Source organism: Halichoeres trimaculatus, unplaced genomic scaffold, assembly GCF_033239565.1.
Source record: "Halichoeres trimaculatus isolate MK-OKI-2021-1 unplaced genomic scaffold, fHalTri1.1 fHalTri1_scaffold_20, whole genome shotgun sequence".
Lineage (NCBI taxonomy): Eukaryota > Metazoa > Chordata > Actinopteri > Labriformes > Labridae > Halichoeres > Halichoeres trimaculatus.
This window is the reverse complement of record NW_027437198.1, coordinates 24,893,684-24,920,635: the sequence shown is the minus strand read 5'-3', so window position 1 is coordinate 24,920,635 and position 26,952 is coordinate 24,893,684. Positions and strand designations below refer to the sequence as shown.

The following is a 26,952-nucleotide window of genomic DNA, read 5'->3' as shown; positions in this document are numbered from 1 at the left end:
ATTTGCAAAAATAAAAAATAGAATTTTTTTTTAAATGAAATTAAAAATGCTGAGGTTGCACATTTTTAAAAAATTTCTATAATATTAAAACATGAAAATTAAAAAAAAATGCTAATATTTTAAAGATTTGCCAAAATAAAAAAAAAATGAATTTCAAAAATTTGCAAGCATTTAAAAATTTTGAAATTTAAAAAACTGCAAAAATTCTCTTAAGAATTTTGAATTTTAAAACATATTGATAATATTGCTTATCACATCATTTATTTTTGTTTGTTAATGTCTTGCCACATCAGTATCAATCAGTATCTTAAGGTGACACGTTGGCAGTTAAAACAATAGGAGGAGTTGCAGGAGGTGAATTAGAGCAGTGGCAGGCTTTATTGCAAGATTTGATGCATAATTAGTTCAACAAACTTTTAATGCATGATTTTATGTAGAGTAAATGTCTTTAATCATCAATACCATCTGTAAGAAAAATAAAAATTCTTCATTTCAATAAAAACTTTTTAAAGCTACCAAGAGCCACTGCAGAGGAGTCAAAGAGCCACATGAGGCTCCAGAGCCACAGGTTGTAGACCCTTGATCTAACCTCTGGTAATCTGCTCATTATTCCTCAGGTGTCATTTTTATGGTCACCACCTGGGGGTGCATTCTCTTTTAGGAATACAGCGATGATCTCACTGTCTGTCTCATCTTCAATCCATATTAATATACTTTGATAGCTTTTTCCTTCAAAGACAGAATATTGATTGCTACATCCCCCTCTGAGAAGTGGGGATCCTTTTTTTCTGTAGATGCTTTTGAATATTCTGGGTTTTTTCTCTTATATTTAAAAAAAAACGGATGAAGAGTTTGCTGAAAAGATGATACATCATTCACTTTGAGGATTATTGCTTAAAAGGGATAAATTGCTCCTCGGGGTGTTCTCATTATTATTTCATCAATCAATGATTTCGGCTCAGCGCGTGCGCGCGCGCTGTGCCCTGTCTGGTTTGGAGACGTAGAAAAAAAATCCAGACACGCTGCTGCGCGCTTGCCCAGACGCGGCCTGAATGCCTGGGATGAACGCGGGACGGCAGAGGTACGCGCGAGAGCTTGGCTGGGCCACGTAGCTGAGCAGGAGACACCGGTGCGCAGGTATCTTTAGTAGGATTCCCAACATTTTGCACAAAGCCTCGTTGGCAATGCCGTTTCTCAATGCACATCCGCGAATGTAGAGGGAGGCTGAGAGAAGTGCGAGTGCTGCCGTGAATCTCTGCAACTCTGATTGCAAGAGGGAGGTCGCTCTCGGCGGAGGTAAGCAACACAAACGACAACAAAATGTTCCTCTATCGCTTCATTTTACGCATTCACGCATGACAAGCATCACGACTGCTGGGGACAACACGAGCGGGTCACCGGCTCCCTGTAGCCGGGTCCCCCTGGAGCTCAGCTAGCCCTGACTTTGTGACAGTGTCGAGTTGAGGGGGTTTGCCTGGACAGCAGTCAGGGTTCAGTTGAGAAAACGGCGCTTTTCATGAAGCAGGAGAATGGAGGGATACACTGTTAACAGTGCATGACATCGAGTTGTGTGTGTGTGTGTGTGTGCTTCATGTGGGTTAGATAACTGTCACACACCACACTTCAAAAACCAGAGTCGACATTAAGAGTAACATTAATGCTACACATCTGATGCTAGCTGGGAGCTAACTGGGCGGTATTCTGCTGAAAAAGTGAAAGTCCTCTTTCTCCTCTTAGCCTCTGCATGTCAACACAAACGGGTCGGGATTGTGCAGCTTTTGCACCGTGAGGTGATCCTCTGCGGTCAGTGGAAACCAAACTGCTCTAAAATGTGTGATAGCTGCACCGTGAGCTAATGGAGCTAAGTTAGCTTGTCATGTGTGTTCAGGTTGTTACCTATGGAGAGTGGAGCTAGCTGGCTACATAGCCTAAGTTGGATAGGCCTATAGTGTTGGTGCTGCTCAGTGTGCAGTGTTGCCTTTTTGTTTTAACCCTTTCTACACTCTGTGCACAATGTTGACCCCACAAAATAAAGCTCTGATGCTAGGTGGGCGATACTGGAAATTTTGGTGTCGATCTGATATCAAGTAAATACAGGGCCAGTATCGCAGATATTGATACCGATACTGATACTTTTTCAAATTAGGGTTGATGTTAAACAAAACTGCTGACCTTAAGTTGTTTTTGTGATTTTTCTTTTGGATATGTTGTAAAAATCTAGGAAAGAATTTGGGCAAACTTGATAGGTGACTACAAAATACTTTAGTGTCATGATAAACATTTATGCTCAGAAACAACACAACAGTAAAAAAAAAATCCCAAAACTTTTTGTGTTGAATTCTTTTCTTTTAAAAAAAGTGCAAAAAATATATCACTTCATTTCATTTTTTTGAAGTATATATTTGAAGACTTCAAAACAAAAACAAAAAAGAAAGAAAATTTCTCCTGTTATCAAACTTTTTTTAAAAAAATAGTTAAGTATAAAGAATTATCACACCAGAACAAATAATATACAAAAAAAATTCAAACAAGCTTCTTTTTTTGGAGTCTGCTTGCTTGTTTCCCTAGTACCACTAAGCCACGATACCAACGTTGGTATCGATATTATCGATATTTGGATCGATCCGCCCACCTCTATCTGCTGCACAATGCTGCAGGAGCCCGCTTTTCACAGCGTTAGCTTGCAAAATCAGAGCTACTTTTGGTGTTTCCTTTATGTGTCTGCGTATTCTTGAAACAGAGATAGTTTGGGTCTTATGGATCTCTGTACTGTGCTGTCAGCTCTCAGAGTCTCTGTCTCTGCACTGATGACAAAAGAGAAACTTGTCACAGGGTTAGCCAAAGGGGCTGAGATAACACCCTTTAACTTCTGTGATGCTTTAAAGATTCCTTGCAGACCAAAAACCACCAGGTACTGCTCTATGACCTGATTATGAGCTTTAAGGCCAAATACCTACAGAGGCATGGAGCACCCCTGCAGTGCACCACACAGTGAGCTGTTTAAGGTCTTATGAGTTTGGACAGAGTGAGGAATGTGAACCCTCACACGGTCCTCCACAAGCTGCAAAAAGGAAAGCTCATTAAAGTTTGGACTTGAGAGGGAGCATGGATTTGAGGAGCTCTGCTGAATAATAAGAGGTAAACATGACACATTTTGACTACTTTATCTGCTGTTTTGTTGTAGTAAGTGGTTTGATTGTTGTGTAGTGCGTGTGCAGTAAAGCTCTCATCCTGTGTCACTCATGTTAAGCCACAGAAGTATCTATCCGGTATATGTGTGGCTTCGTTGCTCACTCCTATATTAAATGAATTCTAGTTCCTCATTATGTCTCTGAAGCATGAAGGAAGCCTATAATTTGGGTATTGCTGAATTACTTTGATTCCTTGGCAAGCTCTGCAGAGCTTTAGTAACGCTTTGGATTACCTAAATGTGCTGACAGAGACTCGTTGATCCTTTTCTTGCGTTTTGTGTCAGGGTGCAAAGTTCATCCTTGAAAGCCATCGAGACTCAAAAAACTACAGCAAAGATCTTCATTTCAAAGGATTTGACCTCCGAATTTCACAAGGTTAGGGTGGAAACTAATTAGCAGTGATATTGAGAAGACTGCACGCTGCTCGTTTCCCACATCAAAAGACTTCATCGTTTCACTTTGAGTGAAACTCTGAAATGACTCATCATTGAAGATGATAAGCGGGTGGAAGGATTTTACTCAATATGGGTTACATAACCACAGAGTGTTTGTTTATTTGCTCAAGTACGATTTTTCAGTGTGTCAGCGTTAAATGTTTGATTTTTATTTGTTTTGGATGTGATTAGCTAAAAGAAACAGCACCCTGAAGGTAAGCAGAATCTCTTTAACCACGTATCAAACATGTGTGCGTGTCGAGTCAGGTGCAGGCTGTGATTTCTCCAGCTATTGATATTCTTCTGTCATCCAGACGCAGGATAATCTACCAGGCTTTGTGTCTAAGACAGTCATGTGAGTTTGGTTGCTCTGTCAGTGCAGCGCTCACCCTTCCCCTGTGGTCTTAATGCTCTCAGAGCTGCTGTCCTATTCTCAGAAGGGATCAGAGTCAGCATTCACAGGAAGACATGTGTGTCTCTACGCACGGGTTGTCAAGTTTCTACGTAAAGACTTTTAACGTATGCTTTGCAAAAGTGGAGGAGCACGGATCCTCATTAGAGCGGCTTTTGAGTTTGGATGCGCCTTTGCTCTTGCGTTGCTTTTTACACCAGATGTTCAGGGAGGTGTTTTCAGTCTCCGTTACTGAACCGTTAAGCTAATAAAGCTTTTAAGGTTTCTATTTTGCAGCGGCAGCAGATGAATCTAAGTGTGTATTTATTTACAAACAGTCAAATACCAAACCTAATGCATACTTTGTGACTTACTGGTGCATGGTTAATTGTTTAAATGTACTGTGTAGTTAAAAACTGGATGCTAACGAGCTAAAGACTTATTAGTCCCTCTGTGTCTGCTCCCAGGGTGCACAAGTTAAAGAGTCCCCAGGGAAACGAACGACCTCTTTATCGTTCTGGGAGGATTTCAGGGATTTATGTGCACCAAAGTCTTTTTAGAGGTTTTCTGAAGTCTGGATCTAAGTATTTTTGTATTAGCAGTATATTTTCAGGCTTAGGCTTTAATAGTTCATAATAAATTGCACCCCTTCATGTAGGAATGGGTACTTTTCACATTTGAAACGATACAGTGGCAACACCTGGTACCTGGCAATCAGTATCGGTACCAAGCTTTGGTGCTTTTATGTGTTTATGTGGTAATAAATATTAGTTTGTTTAAGAAAAAAGTCTCAAGGTTTTTCAATTTAACATATTTATTTCTCAAAATATAAACTTGCAATGTTGTGTTCATGTCTGGTATGGAAGATTGACTACTCTTCCACTCCCTCACTGTCACAAGGATGCATTTAGGTACCTAAACATGGTACCATTTGATTTTACGTGAATTGGTACTCGGTACTACAGATGGAATTATGTTAGTACCTATAAAAGTACCTAATCCAGCACCCATCACCAAATGGCGCCAAATGGAGTTATTCTAATGTTATTGTTTGTGCCATGTTTCGTCATGAGTTTAGATAAATAAAGTTGGGATGCACAGATCCAACTTTACTGGTCGATACCTGGGTAACCGATACCAATCCAATACCACCATCAAGTAACAAATAGCATTTTGGATGTCAGATTTTGCTGATACTGATCCAATCCTTTTCTCTGATGATCCCCGTAGTCCGTTGGGTGATTCTGTTGTAAATGTCGAATCATACTTGTTGTATAAAAGTGAGCCCTGTTCGTACTAGAGATGGGTACCTCTCACATTTGAAACGATAGGGTACCAATGCCCGGTACCTTGCAACCGGTATATGTACTCAATGGTACCAATTTCTGGTACTTTTTGTGTTTATGTGGTTAAAAATATAAATTTGTTTGATAAAATGTTTTTTTTTTCAATTTCACATATTTATTCTTTAGTGTATCACCTTGTAATGCTGCAATGCTCCAGCATGGAAAATTGCCTACTCTTCCACCCCCAGTCACAACGATGTGTTTAGGTACCTAAACATAGTACGTTTGGGTTTTTGGTGAATCAGTGCATGCTGATTTGGACAGAATTCAGCCGGTACCAAGCGGTAACCTCCGGTCTGACAATGTGAGACAATGCGGAAGGGCTAAAATCTGCTGTTTCTAGAGTATTCACTTGAGGCTGGGTCCTGTAGTAGCGGAAGTCACAAACACACCAAACCAAAAAAAGACATTTTCAAAGCAGAAATTAACCTATTTACAACCTGGTTCAAAAAACAACGTCTGTCTGAGTCGCTAATTTTACTACCGGCACCCACTGTACGTGGGGTGAATTTTATTCTAACCCGGCCGTTCGAAGGATATTAAGATTGCGCGCTCCCCCAATAAGAGGCACAGCTGGGGGTCACACGACAGACAGGCCCCCTATGGCTGTAGGCGAAGCTCTTGCCACCAATATGGCCGCTATAGCCGATGTGCTTCATTTTCTGTTTCAGAAACAGACGGGTGACGTCGGCGAGACTACGTCCATGTTTTATACAGTCTATGGTTGGTACCTATAAAAGTACTTAACTCAGTACCCATCCCTAGTTGGTACCTCCTGAAGGAACACTCACTTTACAAATGTTGAAGACGCTGTTTTACTATCATTGCTTTCCAAAAAGAATTAGTCCCACACAGCGGACATGTTTGCAACTTGGTTTGATTTACAGCAGCTGTAAAGCGTGACAGTGCTGAAAACACATGAAAACTGGATCGGTCCTGATCATGTAACGAAATCTGATAGTATCCAATCCTCCAAAAAGCGGGCAACAATACTGATCAGTGTATTGGATCGGGACATCCCTAAGAAGCATGCCCAACTGTGGGATGAGACTGGTAATGTTTTGGGTTAAAGGCAAACAATGAGTATGTGGGATTACTGAACTTGTTTTTTATTTAAACTGTAAAATATTTGAATGTTTACCTGCAGTTTGGTAAAAACAAAGGCTCAGAAATTACTATTTAATTCTCAACTTTTATGCCCCGTAGACTGGGAAGGCAGTAAAAAAGCAAAGAAAGTGCATCAAGGGTGGCATTACAAATCAAGTAGCCGAGAGCGCGGGTAAGAAAAAGACTTCAAGGTCCTGCTTTGAGGGGCTGGATCAGACTGATACCCAATACCAGGATCGGTGAATCTGCAAAAAGCATTTCAAAGCAAAACTTTTAGGATCAGTTCCACCTTTTTGCGTCTGATTCAGGTGTTTTTACACACTATTCTTGTTTTCATGTTTCATAAATGAAGTTTAAAAATGAGACTTCCTCTCAGCTGTTCGCCTTTCTTTGGAGATGCTGGTGTGGCATGTGTTAAAAGTGAGCTGGAATAAGACACGTTGAAGATGACGAGGGTGGGATGTTTGCTGCGTCTAAGAAAGGAAAGGTGTTGTTTTGTTTCTCGCTCTGGTAGGTTTTCTTCTTTCGGCGTGGAGGGTTGTTTGAGGTCAACGGATGGCGGTCAGGGTCGAGAAGAAAACAAACGCTGTGAAAGAAAGCAGATGTATTTGTTTAAGTGCCGTCTTCCTCATTTTTAATGTGCACAAACATGGTGATATTACTGCGGCTTTCAAACTGCACTGCATGAAGTCTGCATCGTAAGGTTGAAATACAGTTTCCTGTGGTTAGATTGCAATACACGCCCCTGAGCTGTGGTTACACTATGCTCTCCAACAGTCAATGGGCGGTGTGAGTGCAAGATGGTGTGCACTGTTGTAGAAATAGACAATCTTTTGTCTAATCAGTCTTTCCATCGCGTCTCTTTAGTTTCCTGTTTTTCAAAGTATGAAAAAGTCATCTGAGATATCGAGTGAGATGTGAAGAGATTTGACCTGTTTCTAGAAAACTTTACGTTGTTTGCTGTTTAGGAAGAAGCTGCGTGTCTTCAAATCCACAAACATTCACCTGTGCACGCTGTGGTTTTCATACTGAAGCATCTGAGCCTGAAACACACACACACACACACGACAATGTGTTGGTAGTTTCAGTTCATCCTCTCCAGAGACATCACAGGAGCGTCTTTTCTTATCTCATCTCCCCTCTTCTCTCGCAGGTACCGCTCTGTAAATGGCTCCTCCAGCGGCGCGCAGACGTCCTTCTAGCAGCGGTTCCACGTCTGGCGCTCGGCTCGTCTTCGGCGCTTCTGCAGTTTGAAGCCGTCTGCGCTCTGCGGGGCTGCAGTTTTCAGAGAAAGTGGATCTGGCAGCTGCTTAAGTCTCACACGCTAACACCAGAGGAATTTATCTTCAAATGTTGAGCATCAAAGACACTTGAGCCCTGGATTTTGCGGTTAATGTTTGAGCATATGGAAAAAAGCTGGGAGCAGATTGTATGTCTTTCACACTACACCTCCTGCCTGGGACAGCATGGATGCTCTCTTTGAGTCAGGCTGAGTATCTGTCGCCTCATCCCCTCCTTCCTGTCTCTTCATTCGGAGGAGGGTGGGGGATTGGTGCGGCGTCCCCTGCCCTTCCTTACAGAGTCGGATAGTTTTTACCCCGGCACCTTAGCAGCGACCTTTTCCAGATTGCCTTTTGTTTCATGAAATCCTGCAAAAGCCTCAAAGAAGAGGTTTCCATCCCAAGCCTTGGCGGGATGTCACAGGAGGACGGACGCAGGGTGCAGGTGTCGCAGTCTTATTTCCACCCTCCAAACCCAGATCTGGACCTGACGGGCAAGCTTTACAAGAGAGAGGTCGGGGGTAAGCCTTATTCTGTGTTAGTGGACAATAAAATGGCGGCGAAGACGTCGCTGGGGGATCAGAACCTCGGTCAGCTGCCCTCGCAACACGTGACCCCACAGCAGCACCAGCAGTATTTCAGAGAGGGAGGAGCCGGACAGGAAGCGGGGACGCAAGGGTCCCACGCAGGAAACGACGGCACGTCCGACGACACCGAGGATGATGAGGACGACGAAGAAGAGGAAGGTGATGATGAGAATAAAGATGGCGAGGAAGAGGGCTTCAAGCGTGAGCAGATCATCGTGGAGGTCAACCTGAACAACCAGACGCTTCACGTATCGAAGGGCGACAACAAAACTGGAACAGCGGCAGACGACTCAGACAGAGAAGGCAGCGATGATGAAGATGAGGAGGAAGAGGATGAGGAAGAAGAGGAGGAAAGCCCTGATGACGAGGAGGACGACGAGGATGAGGATGACGAGATTGACAGTCCAAGAACAAGGCCAAAGAGGGTGTGTCGGGGCGCCAGCAGCACGGCGGCGCCCAGCCAGCCGCGGAGGAAAAGCCTCCGAACGTCTCTGAGCACAGCCTCCACAGGGATGACCACCAGGGGGCGCAGGAAGCGCATGGAGCCGCCAAAGAGCAAGCGTAGGTCAGCGAGGTCGGCGCCGTCGTCTACGGGCGTCGGCGCATCGGGAGGCCGGGCGGAGGTGGAGGAGAAGGAGCTGCTGGCGTGCGAGAAGTGTCCCCGGGTGTTCAACACGCGCTGGTACTTGGAGAAGCACATGAACGTGACGCACAGGAGGATGCAGATCTGCGACAAGTGCGGGAAGAAGTTTGTCCTGGAGAGCGAGCTGGCTCTGCACCAGCAGACGGACTGCGAGAAGAACATCCAGGTAAATCATCTCGTTTAATCAATAAATCAATAAAATCCTGCTAATCCAACCATGATTGATGTTTTCCAGGTGAAAAGAAACTAAATCCTCACACTTACTACCTCAGATTCCTCAAATATTCAAAAAATATACCAAATATCTTTTATTTCTCCTTCTGAGCTGGTTTTATAACCTTAAAACTGAAAAACCATGACCCAGCATATCAACACCCCAGGGTTATGTTGTTCTTTTGAATATCTTTATTTAGTCCTCACGCTTGGCTGAGCTGCATTTGCATTTCTTAGTTAGTTGGTGAAAAATAAGGTTTCATCTCCCTCCACACCTGGTCAAACCAGTTAAAAAACAACTTTTCTAATAGTGAAATCAGATCAGTGGAGCAGAAAAACGATATCTAGACACCAGCAAATGTAATGAAACACACACTTCATGCAAATTTAATACTATTACACAATATTTAATCATATTAGTGAGTGAATTTAGTATGATTTTCTTGTGTTGTTAACTCAGATAAATCAAAATGAAGAGCCAGTGTTGCACCAACAACTGCAGGTCCATGTTACATCCTCTCTTCCCGAAATTGACCACAGAGCTGCAGCAACGGATGTTTACACAAACTGAATCGACAGCACCTGATTTATCTGAACCGTCATCAGACTCTCTTGATTTGAAGTGGTTATCTTCTTCTTTTTTTTAATCCATGAATTAAAGACAGGAAGTGATGAACCAGGAGAGGAACAATCAGAGGAAGGAAACAAACATGAATCGTCCCTGTGAGGTTATTTTAGAGATGACGGCCGAGTGATTCTGTTGTTAACTGCAACAGAAGAAAAAGAGTTTCAGGGTTGAAAACTCTCTACAGTGTTGGGTTGGAGGAGAAGAAACAGGTAATAGTTTACAGAAGGCAAACAAGAGAAATCTTTTAAAGGATCAACCCAGAATGAAGCTCTCTTCCACTTTGTATCTTTAAGTCTTCATATTTCATTTGTTGGTGGCAGCTCGATGCTGCAGGTTTGCTTTGCTGCAGCACACCCTGCAGGAGAACTGGATCTCATTTTAACACACCAGAAGAAGCCAAAACACAGGGCTAAAGCTCAACTTAGTAACTTCAAAAACACTTTTCTCACTCCTCCTTAGACCAGGGGTCTGCAACCTTTACTTTCACAGGCGCCATTTTTTCCTCAGCTCACCTGGATCAAAGTCATTCAGAAGCCTCAAAATCTACTTAATCTTCACAATAAAGACAATACAGTGTATAAAATTCTTTGCATAGGAAAATCTAGTGATTACTGAACGTAAAGAGACTTTCATATTTTAAAAACTGTACATGTGAGGTCTTAGTATTTTAATTTTGATAAATTTGAAAAAAATGTAGAAATTTCAACGATTGCAAAAAGTTGCAAAAGTTTTTCAAAAATTGATTAAATAAAAAAAAAAAAAATTAAAAGTTTATAAATTTGCAAAGTAAAATAAAGATCCCAATGTATTAGATTTGGAAAAAAAATCCCACAAAATGTATTAAACTCCAGAAATTAATACAAATTTCATGTTTCTGAATTTTTTTTCATATTTTCAAAATTTAGCAAAAAAAAAAAGGAAATTAAAAAGTTGGCATTTTTAAGAAAAAAAACTTCAAGTTTGAGAAAAAATATTGAAATAATCCAAAGTAAAAAAAAAGATTGAAATGTTTTAAACTTGCAAAAAATTTTTCCTAAAATGTATCTTATTTCAGAAATTAATACAAATTTTGTTTTTTGGGAAAAATTTCACAAATTTGCCACATTTTGCAAAAAGAAATTAAACTACAAAAGATGACATTTCTAAAAAAAAAAAAAATAAAAAAAAAAAATTGAAAATGACAAAAAAGGAAATTTCCACATTAAAAATGTATTAAAATATAATAAATGTCAAACACCTTAAATTTTAAAATTAAAAAATAAATATTTTAATTAATGTGCCAAGAATATACTAAAAAATTAAAGTTTAACAAATTTGCAAAAATTTCAATTATTTTTAAAGAAAACATTAAACTGATAACATGTTGATTATTTTGCTGCACCCATCATTTCTTTGTTGTTTGCTAATGCCTTGGCACATATTGAGCATGTATATGAAGCTGGTATGTTGGCAATTACATGAACCCATCCACACAGAATTAAAATCTGTATTTTCTTCCAGATTAGTCTTTTTGTAGATGTAGTTATCTTCCCAGGGCTGTAAAACTTGAGGTTAGCCACAGGTGCATGGAAAGTTGGTGGGCTGTTGATAGGGATGCACGATATTATCGGCACAATATCGGTATCGGCTGATAAAAGCTTAAAAACACGTTTATCGGTATCGGCAGATATGAAAATTTCTGCCGATAGGCACAGCCGATAAGGTGCTATTCAGTTAGGATTATTATTATTTTCCATCTGAAAAATTAGCTCCTTAAATAAAATGTAGCACTTCAATTATTTGCACTGCAGAGCTCTGTGTCTGTCACCAGGTTGTTGCAGGATTTTATTTAGTGTCAATGTCTTCATCAATACCCTCTGTAAGAAAAAAAAAATTTTTTTTGAATATTTTTTTACGAGGAGCTACTGCAAAGGAGTCAAAGAGCGGAATGAGGCTCCAGAGTTAGGCTGAGAAATTGACACATTTTAAAAAAGATAAGATTTAAAATATGAGGAAAACCATGCTGTTTTTAAAGTTGAAGCTGGTTGAACTTTAAATTTATTGCCTCTCAGTTACCCCAACGTGAGTTTATGTCAAAAGTAAAGTTTTTCTTTGTTGACCAGTTACACAGAAAAGTGAAAGACTTTCCAAAACAAACAGACACGGCCCACAAAGGTTGAAAACTCCACTCCTGTATCACAGACGTCAGTCTGATGAGGGATCACATCGAGCAGAGCTGGTTGTTTGGTCCTCATCTCATCTTTTTTTCTTTCTTAATGGCATCAAATGTTTTTAAAACTTTAGATCTGCTGTGGAAACTGAGGGAGTTTGACCTGTGGTGATGTTTTCACCAGCAGAGGGAGCTGCAGCATCATGAAAGACATTCAGCTCATCATCTCATGGCTTCCAGATCTAGATGTTCAACCTAAATGAGCAACAATGACCTTAAACTGATTAATTTTTCTTCTTCCAATTTAGTGCGTCTCCTGCAACAAGTCTTTTAAGAAGCTGTGGTCCCTGCACGAGCACATTAAGATCGTGCATGGCTATGCAGAGAAGAAGTTCTCGTGTGAAATCTGTGAGAAGAAGTTCTACACTATGGCTCACGTCCGTAAGCACATGGTCGGTAAGTGGGGGCCGTAAACATGACACAGTGGAGGTGACGGCAGCAGAAATACTTTAATGTTTGATTCATGAGCAGATTTCTCATTATCCTCCTCTGTTGGTCTCTTCTCCTGAACCCAGCTCACACCAAGGACATGCCGTTCACCTGCGAGACGTGTGGGAAGTCTTTCAAACGCAGCATGTCTCTGAAAGTTCACTCGCTCCAGCATTCTGGAGAGAAGCCCTTCCGCTGTGAGGTGAGTTCAGAAACAGTCATAACAACCTGGAGCTGTTTGTGGAGGAGAGACTTTAACAAAAGCAGCCAAACATGTGGAGAAACCACTTCGGCCTTGTTTACACCTGAACCCAGTTCACAGACAATGGGAGTGAAATGAAGCACCACACACCTCCACATGAGCCGCTCCTCACAGATCAGAAAGACGAAGGACACACGTTAAAACTTCTAACTTTATCTGGAGAAGTGTTCAAATTAAAAAATTGTACATGTGAGGTCGCAGTTTTTTTTATTTTTCATAAACTTGCAAAAAAATCTTTTGAAAAATTGAGAAATTTCAAAAATTGCAAAAAAGAAAAAGTTTAAAAAAAAGTTTGAGTAAATTTGCAAAGATTAAGAGAAATAATTGATATTATGTAAATTTGAAAAAGTAAAAAAAAAAATTAAATCTATAAAATGTGGAACAAAAAATCCCCAAAAATAAATTAAATTTCAGAAATTAATACAAATTTCAATTTTTTTGGAAAAAAATTACAAATATGCCGAAAATGGAAATTCTCAAAAGTTGACATTTTTTTAAAAAAACTTCGAAGATAAGAAAAAATATTTAAATTATGAAAATTTGCAAAAGTAAACATTTTTTGGAATAGTATCCAACTTGCAAAAAAATCCCAAGAACTATATTAAATTAAATTAAAATTAAATTAAATTAATACAAGTTATCTGGAGAAGTGTTAAGAAACTCATCAGTCAGCAGCACAAACACAGTTATATTATTCTCCTTCTTCCTCACGGATGTTTTACTGGGCACTTGATACCTATTCATTTTAAAGATTTTCCAGGAAGTCTTCCTTATACCTGCTTTTAGAAGTTTGCGTCGTCCTAAATGCAGTTTTTGTCTAAATCAACAACAAAAACTCAACAATAATTCACAGTTGTTCCAGTTAAAGACAATTTATCGTTCTCATTTCTGGCCTTTTGGCTAAATCACCACCAGCTGATGCCTGCGCTCATAAGGTGGACTTAAAGTTAAACTTTTACCGTATTGGTCAGAATATAGGACCACTCCAATTATAAGATTACCCCCCCTTTTTCCAAGACCAATTTTCAGAAAATGAATCACAACTTAGATTTTTTTAAAGTTTTTTTTATTCAATGCAAAATTAAAATATGTTTTGCAACTAGACAAAGTTACATTTATTTTTCAGAAATAAGGAAAAACAGTAATACAAGTATGACATGTTATTTTCAGACCATTGTTTTACAATGTGGTAGAAATAAAAAAAAATTGAAAGCAATTTAAAAGAAAAATAAAGTAAATAAATGAAAAGCAAATTTTGTATCAAAAAATAGAAAGTCAGGGATAGTAACATAATAAGAAATTTGCATTTACATTTACATGCATGTCTATGCCCCTTCCCACACAAAATGAAAGAATGAGGTGACAAAGATAAAGATAAAAGAAGAAAGATGGCATCAGGGTTATCTCCTGTCAGATTTTTTCAACTGTAGGAAACTTGTTGCTCTGCATGCTGTGCATGTTTTAACTTCCAGCAAGTTGCACAGACTAAATATGGTGCAAATCACAGAGCAGAGCAGAGCAGACCTTAAACGTCAGCTACTGTCTCCTGTTATTGTTAAAGTGAAGAGTTGAAGCGTCATCAGCGGCATGAAAGCGCTTGTTTGTCTTTTTCTCTGTCTCTTTAACATCAGCTTTCTCACTCCTTTGATTTAAGGTGTAACATTGACGACGTAAATCTGACCTTCTTTACCTTCAAAGTGAATGGATGTGACATTTTTTAGCTGGAATCTTATTTTCCTTGTTGAAACGTTCAGACTTGTGTCACACAGACTCGTCTCTTCCCAAATGTCTTCCCTCCTGCCTCGTTTTTATTCTCAGCTTCATTCTGTAGTAAAGTTTGGCGGTTCCTCTGCAGCAAACAAAGGTGACATTGTGGACAGATTTGCTCTCACATGCCGGAAAAAGCCGCCTGTGTGTAGTTTGACTGATTTTTCTAACCGCAGCGGTGTCTCAGAGTCTCTCAGAGTGGGAGTCTTCTCCCGTGGTGTGAAAGTTATGTCATGAGTTCTGTACAGACAAGCTGAAGCCAGACCATGTCAAATATTGGCAAACCACGCAGCGTATAAATGTAGAGGTAAACTGTTTCACAGCTCTGGATCTCTCTTATGAAAGCATTGTGTAACGCTGGAGGATCTCAGAGCTTATTTCTGCTCGGCAGGGTTAGTTACAGTTTAGTTTCTTATCCCTGATTGAATCAAAGGAAGCTGACAGATGGGCCGTTCTGCTTCCTTCCAAGACCTTAAATGCCAAGCTCCTTAAACGGAGGACGATGTGGGAACATATGTGTATGGGTGGAGCTGCTTTAATTGAATGTTTGAAGTCTTCCAGCTCTGTAACGTGTGATTACATGCTTTTTATGTATAGTTCATACCCAAAGCCCTCAAGTCTTTATTAAAACTGGTTGGTGAAGAGAAATAACCACAGGATCTTGTTTAGCTAGGTGGTGCTGTTGAGATGATAAATATTTGAAGGCAGAAAAAGACCTAAAACCATTGAAACACAAACATAAAGAGTGGTCACACGCACTTTCAGAGCCAGGATGATGTTGGTTTGGTACAGAAACCAGATCCAGATCTCTCTGTGACATGATTCTTCTCATGAGGAAAGTAATTTAATCAGATGCTTTGGATATAATTCAAAGTGACAGATACTTTCCTGATTCTCCTTTCTTATCGGCCTCAGTGACCTGGTTAAGTTTGTGCACAAAGAAGGCTCGCCTGGTTTGAAATCATTTAGAAGCCATAAAATCTACTTAATCTTCACAATAAAGCTTATTAAGTGTATAAAATTCAATACATAGTTGAAATCTTGTATTAATTATCTAAACCAGAAGTTTATTGGAAGTGATAAAATTGTATTTGTAATGTCTTAATTTTGATTTTAATACATTTAGAAAATTTTCAAAAAAAAGAAAAAGAAATTTAAAAAAAATTCTTAACATTTTGAAATTTAAAAAATTGCAAATTTTTTCTCAAAAAATGTGAAATTAAAAAGATATTCAAAAATTTAATTAAAAAAAATCAAAAAATATTTTAACAAATTGAATTTCAAAAATGTGCAAAAAATATTTTTGAAAAATGAAATTTTATAAACTTGCAGAAACGTTTAACATTTTTTTGAAAGAATACATGAATTAAAAAACATATATAACTCTATATTGATAATTAGGGGTGGGAGAAAAAAATCGATATATCAGGGTTTTTTTTCCCACCTTTTTTTTTTCAACTCAAATTCTTCATTTCAGTTTCTACTTTTCTCCAGCAGAGGGCAAAATGTTCCTCTCTGACTCACGTGATGTGCATTTTATGGGGACAATATGGCTAATGTAGACATTATCATCATCATTTTCTATTTTATTTACATGGTATTAAAGAAGCAAACACAAAATCACAAAACCAAAAGTAGTACTGTAGAATTGCAATATAAATCTATCAGCACCCTGAAAATCGTGACAGAATTGAATTTGTTGTTTGCTTATGTAAAAAATGTATTCAACTCCAAAATTTTTTACAAATTATTTTTTGGGGAAAATTTACAAAAATTGCCAAATTTTGCAGAAAATTTGGAATTTCAAAAAAAATATATGTATATTTCAAAACTTCAAAAAAATGACAAAAACGGAAATTTCCAAATTAAAAGGAAAAATAAATTTTAATAGTTGTTAAACAACCTTAGAATGTAAATTTTTTTTAAAAAATCACAGAAATATCCAAAATATGTATATGTTTCATAAAAATTTAACAGATTTACAAAAATTTCAGAGTTTTTGAAAAAATATTTCATTCTAATATCATATTGATCATTTTGCTGATCTCATCAATTTTGTTGTTTGCTAATGCCTTGCTACATTTTAAGCATTTATATTACACTGACGCATCAGCAGTTCAATGAATCCATCCGCACAGAATTAAAATCTGTATTTTCTTCCAGATTAGTCTTTTTGTAGATGTAGTTATCTTCCCAGGGCTGTAAAACTTGAGGTTAGCCACAGGTGCATGGAAAGTTGGTGGGCTGTTGATGTTGTAGGAGGTGAAGTAGAGCGGTGGCAGGCTTTATTGACAGATGGGATGAAGATTTAGTTCAACTAAATGTTAACGCAGGATTTTATTTAGTGTCAGTGTCTTTAATCATCAATACCCTCTGTAAGAAATCTAAAAATCTTTATTTCAATAATATTTTTGCATCTGTTGTTTCCTCTGCAGAACTGTGATGAGCGCTTCCAATACAAGTACCAGCTGCGCTCCCACATGAGCATTCACATCGGGCACAAGCAGTTCATGTGTCAGTGGTGCGGCAAAGACTTCAACATGAAACAGTATTTTGATGAGCACATGAAAACACACACAGGTGAGAAATAACAGCTTTTAAACCCCAAAGATTTCCAGTTCATTGTTGTGGCCTTGAAGACCTGAAGCAACTGTTAGAAAATAAAAGGTGGAGCGCTTCGACGGAGGCACGAAGCTGCTGAAGAAACAAGTTTTAAATTTGGTTTGTCAGCTTTTGTTCTCGCTCCACAGATCCTCCCTGTCCTTAGATTACAGCTTACAATTAAAGATCAGGGTGTTGTCCACAGTAAAAGCCTCAAACACAGGAGTCGAGTTAGGTAATTCGTGAGAACTACATCCAGAGTTATTGACTTAAAGTTACGCAGCCAAAAAGAGGAGTGAAGTAACAGAAGCAGCTGGTGAAATGATTCACAAAAGCGAGTTATACGTTGGCTAAAAAAGGAAAAACACTACTCTCACCCTGCAGAGCTTTACTATGTCTCGTCTCTCTGCACATTACCTTCACAGGAGCAGCATTTAAATATCACACAGACACGAATAACAAGGAACAGTATCACTCTACAGTTCATCTTTTACACCTGAATGGAGACAAAAAAAACCTCAGCTTTAGTCGTTTTTGCTGAATCCTTTTAGTGAAATCTTAACACTGATTCCTTAAATTCTTCAAAGTTAAGACATGAAAGATTTGCCAAACAACGTTGTTCCTAGACCTATAAAAATCCAGCCAGGCGGTCACCAAGCGCGGCCTATAAAAAGAAAGAAATGGGATGTTTCAGGCTGAACATTACAGTGGAAAAAGCAGGAAGCCTGCGCCCAGATTTTAATGACAGGGGCATCTCTGCATCAAAGAAGGTCGTGCATACATTGTGGTTTTTAATGGCTACCCAAACACATGCTGTAGTACATCCCTCTGATTTTCTGTCCCTGCTGCAGCGCTATTTCCAAGACCAAACTGAGCCTTCCCGTCCTTCAGTGTTTCTCTGTCGTGGGTGGACGCCCCGCTCTGCGTCGGCCCTCACGGTTTCTATTTGTGAGGTGTAATTACGCTGCCCTATCCTCTCCCTGCTGCTACTTTAGCCTCCTGCAGGAGGAGACACACCCAGCGCTGCCCCAAATAGACCAACTCCACAAGTCCTGTCCACTGCTCGCACGTCCTGCATGTTTTCTAGAGAGTAAAGTCGAACAGAAAGAAAGGACAGGCTCAGTGAGTGCCACCTTTTGATATTTAGCAGGTTTGGAGCAGCTTCACATGTAGCGCGGCAGAATGAGACGTTTGCAGAGCCCTTGAGCAGCCTGTTTCCACCCGACTGTGTGGGAGGTGGCAGGCACATTCAGCGGCTCCATGGAGGGAGGTTAATGAGAGCGGCATTCCAACGGAGCTGCTGTTGTTCACTTTCACATCTCCCCTCCTCAAAGTGTGAATTGTAATAGCTTCCTGTGGAGTGGGTGGGTTGACAGCAGAGACTCTCAATACAAAATGGCATCTTATTAGCATTTTTAAAAGAGAACTACGGCTCTCTGTGGAGACGGAGGGTTGGAGGGAAAAGTTAACTTTGTCGTTTTGATTGTTAAAGTTGATTATTTTCATCAAATTGCCGTCTGAGAATGAGACTCGCGCATCGTTATGTTTCTGTGTCAGGGTGAAATCCTTCTGTTGAGTGAAAATACACTCATGGACCAGAGTACTGGCACCAGAAAATTGTTGCAATTACATTTGATTTGGTATGAATGTCTTTATTTCCTTCATGTGCATTGGAAAAACACAAAAAAGCTGAAGAAAAACGCCAAAATCGACACAATTATACACAAAATGCAAAATAAATGGGCCAGACAAAATTGTTGGCACCATTTTAGAGCTGTGGGTAAATCATTTTGTTTCAAGCAGGTGATGTTTGTTTAAACTAAGGCGCTGGCTATAAAGAAAACACACCTGACGCCAGTTAGCACGTATAAAAGTTGACTCAAGAAATGCTGAAAAGTGTCTGAGGGCTTAAGCAAAATCTTCAAAAATATGAACAATCTCAAGGTTGCAAGACCATCCCCAGAGATCTTGAAGATCCTTTGTTCACTGGGTGTAATATAATCAAGAAGATTATAACCAATTGAAGTGAGGCTAATCTCACTGGACGGGGGCAAAAGAGAAAAATTGACTGAAGAAAGCTACGCAGGATAGTTTGAATAGTGGATAAACATCCTCTGTCAACTTCCAAACAAATTCAAGCTGTCCTACAGACGCAGGGTGCAGAAGTGTCAGCCCGGACCGTACGTCGTCATCTAAATGAGAAGAAGCCAAGGAGAGCCCCACCGCTCACGAAAGCCGCGTTTCCGCCAAGCAGTCTGGTTCGGTTCAGTTTTGGCACGGTTTGGTACAGTTAAGCCTGATCCCGTTTGCGTTTCCACAGCAAACTGTGCCCTCTCGTGGTAGGCGGCGTGTAAGCCGGATGCTGAAAGCCACAGCTGTTAAATAGTAGCGTGACAACATAGCAGTGCGACACAGTTTACCCCGCTAATAAATCCAACAAAGAAGAAAAACGCGACACAGTAAACAAAGAGCAACGATGGAAGACATCCAGCATTTCGTCCTCTCTGTGATTGGCATGTAGCTCTTTGATACAAAGCGCAATCAAACTTTGTTTCAGAGAAGTCTGTGTGCCACCAAGAGAAATGCAGCCGCTGTTGCACAGTGAGTGACGATTATTTTGACCAATCAACGGTCTGCAGTGTTGTAGCTCCACCTTCAGAGAGCGGATCAGTTCAGTCTAGCACCCACAAAGAGTCCCAAAAAGTGGGAGTCTTGGTTGTTTGAGGATCTGTCCCGGGATAAGTCAGTGGAAACGCCACAAAATGCGCGCCATACCGAGACGAACTGAACCGGTCTGCTTGGTGGAAACGCGGCTTATTCTAGAGCTTTTTAGAAAAGCATGTCACTCTGCTGTTTACAGAAAACAGAATGAGGCCTATGAAGAAAAGAGCACAGTGCCTACAGTTAAACATGGTGGAGGCTCAATGATGTTTGGGGTTGTTTCGCTGCCTCTGGTGCTGGGTGCCTTGACGGTGTCCGAGGAGTCATGAAATCTGGAGACTATTAAAATCTTTTGGGCTGCAATGTAGGGCCTAGTGTAAAATAGCTGGGTCTGCATCTGAGGTCATGGGTCTTCCAGCAGGACAATGACCCTAAACATACCTTAAATAGCATCAAGAAATTGTTGGAAACAAGGCGCTGGAGAGTCCTGAAGTTACAATCAAGGAGTCCAGATCTAAATCCCATTGAACACCTATGGAGATATCTCAAAATTGCTGTTGCAAGATGGTACCCTTTGAATCTGGGAGACCTGGAGCAGTTAGCAAAAAGAAGAGTGGTTCAAATATCCATCAGAGAGGTGTCAGAAAGCGATTGCTGTTGGTTATTTCTTTCAAAGGGTGTGAAAACAAATATTGAGCCGAGGGTGCAAATGATTTTGTCCGGCCCATTTTTGTTTTTTTTGTGTAAAAATTGTGTCAGTTTTGGCTTTTTTCTTCAGCTTTTTGTGTTTTTTTTTCAATACACATCAAGGAAATCAACACATTTATATCAAAAACATTTATAATTGCATCAATTTCTGGGAGAAATGGAGTATTTTCTGGAAAAATTCCAGTGGTGCCATCACTTCCATCCACGACTGTATCTGTTCTCCTCTCTGATCAGTCTCTTTCTCTTCGCACAGGAGAGAAGCCTTTCATTTGTGAGATTTGTGGGAAGAGCTTCACCAGCCGGCCCAACATGAAGCGCCACCGCCGGACGCACACGGGGGAGAAGCCGTACCCGTGTGAAGTGTGCGGCCAGCGCTTCCGCTTCTCCAACATGCTCAAAGCACACAAAGAGAAGTGTTTCCGTGTCACCAGCCCCGTCGTTCTGCAGACCAGCGGCCCTCCTGTGCCTGTCCGCATTTTTGCCAACACCTTCTCCTCCTCGTCCTCAGCCTCCGGTCCCGGCCCCTCCGCCGCCACCCCGGCCACCACCTCAGCTCCTCTGGGCCTCAGCCCGACGGGAGCACCCATACCCCCCCGAGGCCCCGTGGGACACACGTTCTCCCACGTGCAGCTCCACTCAACCCCCTCCCACCACCTCCCCCACCCTCAGACGACCCAGCAGCACCTCCCAAGCACACCCCAACACGCGCCTCCTCACTCCCACCACCACCTCGCCGTGCCCCCAGTTTCCCACCTGCCCCCACCCCCGGCACTTTTTAAGAGCGAGCCCTTGAACCACTGCGGGCACGAAGACAGCAGCTACTTGCACCACATGGCCCCCCCTGATAAAGGGCCCGGGGCCCCTCAGCACCACTGAACTGTGCTCCGGCTCTGCAGACCCATCGAACCTCGCCTTGATTCTCCTTTTCTCCTCGTCCTGCCTCGGTCTCAGATGGTCAGGTTCTCCTTAAAGCAGATTTCATCAAGTCCAGACTCAGACACGTTATTTAAGCCCCATCCTGATCGACTGACAGACCCGGCGACCTCCAGATCCTCTTTGGTGTAGATTTTGTTATAGACCGACACATGACGACCTCTGTGCTGTACATTAACGGGTGTAAAGTTTCTCCTTCTCATTGAAAGCTGCTGATGGAAGCTGACGTGTATTACCTGAGCTCTCCAGGGGTCACCAGAGATCAGTGTCGCTGAACTTTCCTCGTCAAGTGGACTCCTGGTTGAACACTGGTCTGGACTCGTGCTTTAGCAATACTCAACCTGTCCTCCCGGCTGCGCTGCAGAGCCCGGGCCCCCATACAAATGTTTAATGAATGTTGGAACTGGTTCTACCTGAATCTTCCTCAGTCTCGAGGCTGGAGCTGTCGAAAGGTTAACAGCAGCAGCGCCAGAGGTTACAGTAAGAGGGGAGGGGGGTATTTTTGTAAAGGAAACTTGGACAAAAGGTTTTGTAAATGTTGGTTGAATCCAGATTATCTGGGTTCCTCTCAAGGTTTTCAACGGTGCTTTCCATTCCAGTACAGAAACTATTTCTTAAATTAGCTTTTCCATTTGATTTCAGATGTGTTATTGTACAAAATAACAATGTATTACGTCATTCAGATCCTGTCTTGCCAGCCTGGCTTTTCTACGACGGCTTTGAGATTTGACCAGATGTTTTATGATGAAGAGTTATGCAGGACACACTCACACACACACAGATTCACACTTTCTCAAGCACACACACACGACAGACAAAGACCACACGGGCACTGATTTCCTCGCCATGATCAGTGGTTCAACCTCAGCTCTCAGCTCTCAGTACAGATGCTTATAGATAACAGACGACTGTCAAATACTGCCACTGTGAGGGGCCCGACTCGTGGCCCCATCAGGATTTACCCCGCCTCCTTTCGCTGCTGTCCAAACGATACGGGTTACCATGATAAAGGTCATTACACACACTCAGTATACACACCTGGACCTTTTTCATCACAGCTCTTAAAGGTTAATATGCATATTCCTCTCAGCCTGGACTCCACGGTTTGGTTTTGGGGTTAGGGTGGGGGGTCTCATGTGATGTAAGGGTTTTGTTTTCTTTGGAATCATACTGACATACTTTGATCCACACAGGCAAACGCGTGTCTGAACCTGTCGAATGTTGCCTACGCAGAAACGACGGCTGATGGGTCGCCCATCCGTGTTATTTTCTGATGTTCTCTGATACTTTGCTCAGTTTTAAGCTAATGAATGGTTCTGCAGTGTAGATATACTGTCGTTAGCACATGATAGGAAATGTCAGGACAAGGCAGTGACTTCTAATATGAATTTTTGTATAGATAAGCAAATATGTGATCAAATCAGCGAAATTACATTATTAATGTAAGAGCCGATGGTGTGAATGTTTTTTTTTGTTTAAATGAGCAGAAATCTGGTTTGTTTGGTTGTTTATGCCTTCTGATGGTGTTCAGATGAGTGTATAGGAGTAGCACGCTGCAAAAAATGAAATCTTATCAAGCGTTTTTGGTTTGTTTGAAGTGAAAATTGTTGTTTTACTCTATATGAGCCACATTCACCCTGACCAGTCCAGAAAAATGTTTTGTTTCAAGTTATTTAAAGGGGACATATCATGCTTGTTTCTCCTTTTCACTATGCCAGACTAGGATGCCTGTAAAGCATTTCTGCCCTCAGTACAAGTCATTTAGTTCCTTCATTTCCCCACAATAGCGTTCTCAATATCCTCAGTTTAGGCCATTCTGAAGATCTCGTTGAAACGCTCCGTTTGGAGAATGACCTCCAGTAACCTCGCAACATCACAGCCCTTTGTGCTCTGATTGGTCAGTTCTATCAGAGGGGCGGAGGGGGTAGAGCCAGGGGGCGGTTTTTGCAGCATGGCAGTATTTACAAAATCGGCATATTGGATGGAGCAGACCGAGCGAGTTTGCTGTTTGCCAAAACTTCACCGTAAGGCATTGATAGCACTAATAAAATGGCAGAGTGTAGGATACGTCCTTTTGTATTGGACCCCGAGTCAGACCCGGACGGTTCTGCAGCTCAGGAGGAAGAAAATCCACCTGGACACAGATCATCTCAGGACGCTTCAGTGTGGTGAGTCAAAGCAGTACTGTAACATGTATAGTTTATACGTTTATACTCGGCTCTTGGTGGGTGTATCCCTCAGTGGTGGTTGTGTAACTCACTGACATCACAGAGGAGGAGCTGCTTTATCAGATTACTCCAATAAAAAGAAAGGATCCTCGTGTCGTCACAACAGTTGAAATCTCGCAGCCAACTGGCAACAACCTACTTTCAGAGGCATCAAATCTCGTTCTAGGATGTCAGAAAAAATACAATATCTCATTTTTTTGAAAATTCAGGGGGTGTAAGGTATTGTTTTCAAATTTATTATATTATATGTAAGTATTACATCAGGGATCAGCATGATATGTCCCCTTTAAAGACAAAAATGAGGTCTGAACTGCTTGAAACAAGTAAAAAAGTCTGGATTGGTCAAGTGATTGTGGCTCGTTAAGTCTAAAAAGACATTTTTACTGCAAAAAAAGACAAAAACACTTTATACGATTTCATTTTTTGCAGTGCAGTGAGCTTTGTGAGAGAAAGAGGAAGCGTGTGCATGCATGCATCAGTCTCTACCAGTCGTTGTGTCTGGTTGTTCCCAGTGCTCTTGTACCAAAAGCTGCTTTTACACAGTGTGCCCCATATGCGGTATGTTTGTTAGTGGGTGACAGAGATAGAGAATAGCAGTACATTTAACACAATCCTGCTCTCGCCGCTTAAACAGGATCTAGTCTGAAGTGGTCCAGCTCAGTAGTTTAGGACGCCCCTCTTCTTTATTTAAGGCCTGCGATTATCCTGCCATTTCTGTGGGTCTTAACACCGCTGCATCATCTGCTTCACCCTGTCCCCCCTCGGTTCACTGCTCTGCTTCAGCATTTTGCAGTATGGATCTTTTGTCTTGTATTTTTTTTTTTTTTTAATTTGAAAGCCTTTTTCATTTGTGTGTTTTCTCTGCACTTTACTGCTGCGTAGGAGAGGCGCAGGGGAAGGAGGGACTGACAATGCATTGTGGAAGAGAGTGCAGTCCACGGCTGCACGAGGGGAAAGATGGAGGCGATGACTTTGAGTGGATGTTTTTTTTTTTATTTTAGGCAAGGAAAGGAGGAGGGTAGCGTGGAGGGGGACAACGTGAAAGTCGCCATCCTCCGTTTGCTTCGGTGGCTTCACGCTCGCCGACTTTGAGCTGTCTGATCACATCCTCTCGTTATCTTCACTCATGGAGCTCCTCTCCATCGTGTCCTGTTAGGTCTCTCAGTTCGCCGAACCATCCTCCTCCTCCTCCTTTCTTTGTTATATAGAATGCACTTTCTACTAAAATCCTTGGCTAGTTAAGAAAAATAACATTGTATGTTCTTTAAAGATGTTTTAAAATCAATATACTTTTTTCCCCTTTGTATTTTTAACCACTTAATGTAGCATTGCTTATTTTATTATTGTATCTGGTACAAAAAATGTGCAGCTTTATAATGTCCTGGTTTGTCCTGTTTTTTTGTATGTTATCTGGAGTTTGGGGAGAAGTGAAAAGTTGGGCCTTTTTTTAATAATGTACATTTAACTGACTGCTAACTTTGAAAGTAAAAACAAGTAGCCATGATTATCACAGAAGTGTGTGTGTGTTTGTACCGCTGCGTGTTTTATCGTGAAGTGACTGTGCACAGCTCCTCTCCCAAAGGAGGTCAGAGGGTTTGTTTTCAGGTGTTTTTCACAGGAATGGAGTTCGTTTTTTTTTTCTTGTTCTGGGTTCATGGAGTTCACCCGGTAACGTCTGCAGGCCAAACATGAAAACACGCAGTCAGCTGCTGAGCCGTCAGAGCTTCTATCAGGCGAGGGAAGTTTCAGTTCCTCTTCTTTGACCGCGTCCTTCTTTTTTGATGTGCAATAGCATAAAAATGACAGCTTGAAAATGACGTTTGTTTTGGCAGGAGGCGTCGCAGGAGGCTATGTGTGGTCAGAGCCTCTTCCACCAGTGACCTCCGGCAGAGATACTCAGGTTAGCTAACACACAGCTCCAGTTTCCACAAAAGCATCCTCAAACATTTCCTCAAACCAAACTGGCTTTATTACCCTTAACTACGTTCCTCCTCTGAAGCCACATTAACACTTTCCCTGTTGCTAAGAAGCCCTTGAATGCCGCTACCCTCCATCACCATAGTTGTTTTCAAGTGGCGCCAAATGAGTCGCATAATCCTGTAAGGTATCTGAGCGAGGAAAGGGTGCGTGACTCACTGATGGTGAGTGGGTGGTCAGGTAGTGGAGCTCACTTCACGAGTGCAGGAGATAATAACACACTGTCTGTACATCTCCATTCCCATTTGGGGTTTGAAAATAGTCTGCCACCCCAGCTGTTAGTCATTACGCCCGGTGGTGGAGGAGGGAGGGGGCTGCGTCTGTCAGCAGGCAGATAAGGAGGAAAGGGCTTCTCGCTGGGCTTTTTCTGGGGAGCGTTCGCTGCTCGGTTCATTAATCAGTGTGTGTTTGTAAAGTTTGTTCAGAAATGCCCTGCTGAGAACAGCCAGCGTCTCTCTCACAGTGGAGCTGATGTTTGAGTAATAAAAGAAACTCTTTCTCAGTCAACTCTGTGTCACACTCACTGTAGTGTTACCTGGTGTTTACCGTTTTCCTACAGCAGAGGTCAGAGGTCGGCTCCAGAGCTGCAGTATGTTTTCTTTAGCTTTGACTCTGACCTACATCCTTATCTGCCTGGTGCAGTTGGAAATCTCTAACAGTTAGTTTACACTAATAATAAAACCATACATGAATTACATTCCCCGTTCTGCTGGATGAAAGAAATCTTTTGTTTTAAACTATGAAACATGTTGGACTAATCTCAACTAATACACTTGAAGTCAGTCAAATATGTCCCTGTGACTGGATCAAACTTGGTGCCATGCACCAGGGGCCAAGATTTCAGTTCAGACAAATTTTGGCTGGACCTTAAGTTACAAAAGTTTGTAGATCATTAAATAAATTAATAAAAATAATTTACAATATTCCAATTTTACTATGTGTGGGTTTTAGAGCGGATTTGTTGCTGTTTTCACCTTTAATTTGCATTTTTGCATCATGGGCTGCAAGAGCGAGTGTAACTGGTGTGACTCTCAACACAAGATCTTGCTCTTTCTCTCAGTTAGTATTCATTATCTGCATAACACAGAGAGAATCTCTGTAATTTACAGAAACAAATGCAGCCAGTCTCTGTATGTCTTAGCTAGCTTACACCGCCCATTAGCGAGCACTAAGCATGAGGACATCAAAAGTCATTCAAAATGACATCTAGGAGACAACATAGCAATTAGATAAAAATAAAATATAGTCAACAAAAACATTAAACACATCATAGACAAAAGGGGCACATAAAATAAAGAAATTACTGTAATAAAAAAGAAAGCCGATAAATAGACGCCTACCAGTCTAAAAGGATGAC

The 26,952-nt window shown here is 41.1% G+C and overlaps 1 protein-coding gene across 2 annotated transcripts; it reads left to right on the top strand.

Moving 5' to 3' along the window:
- Window positions 1-1,048: 1,048 nt before the first annotated feature.
- Window positions 1,049-25,925, top strand: znf652 (zinc finger protein 652). Of its 2 annotated transcripts, XR_012600002.1 has the most exons (7): window positions 1,049-1,296; window positions 7,623-9,145; window positions 12,278-12,425; window positions 12,545-12,660; window positions 16,923-17,067; window positions 20,711-21,870; window positions 24,620-25,925. XR_012600002.1 is itself a non-coding variant. In XM_074696389.1 (6 exons), exons 2-6 carry the CDS (start codon window positions 8,111-8,113, stop codon window positions 21,331-21,333), a joined length of 2,067 nt encoding a protein of 688 aa, XP_074552490.1. In that variant the 5' UTR covers window positions 1,049-1,296; window positions 7,623-8,110; the 3' UTR covers window positions 21,334-23,307. The 2 variants fall into 2 exon arrangements, 1 of the variants encoding a protein (XP_074552490.1); XM_074696389.1 differs by lacking the exon at window positions 24,620-25,925 and having other exon boundaries at window positions 20,711-23,307.
- The last annotated feature ends 1,027 nt before the right edge of the window (window positions 25,926-26,952 follow it).

Excerpts from the sequence above, each read along its gene's own strand:
- znf652 (XM_074696389.1), top strand. The coding sequence starts at position 8,111 with ATGAAATCCTGCAAAAGCCTCAAAGAAGAGGTTTCCATCCCAAGCCTT. Across the intron at positions 12,661-16,922 it reads AGAAGCCCTTCCGCTGTGAG|AACTGTGATGAGCGCTTCCA; the intron begins GTGAGTTCAGAA and ends TTTCCTCTGCAG. Across the intron at positions 17,068-20,710 it reads GCACATGAAAACACACACAG|GAGAGAAGCCTTTCATTTGT; the intron begins GTGAGAAATAAC and ends CTCTTCGCACAG.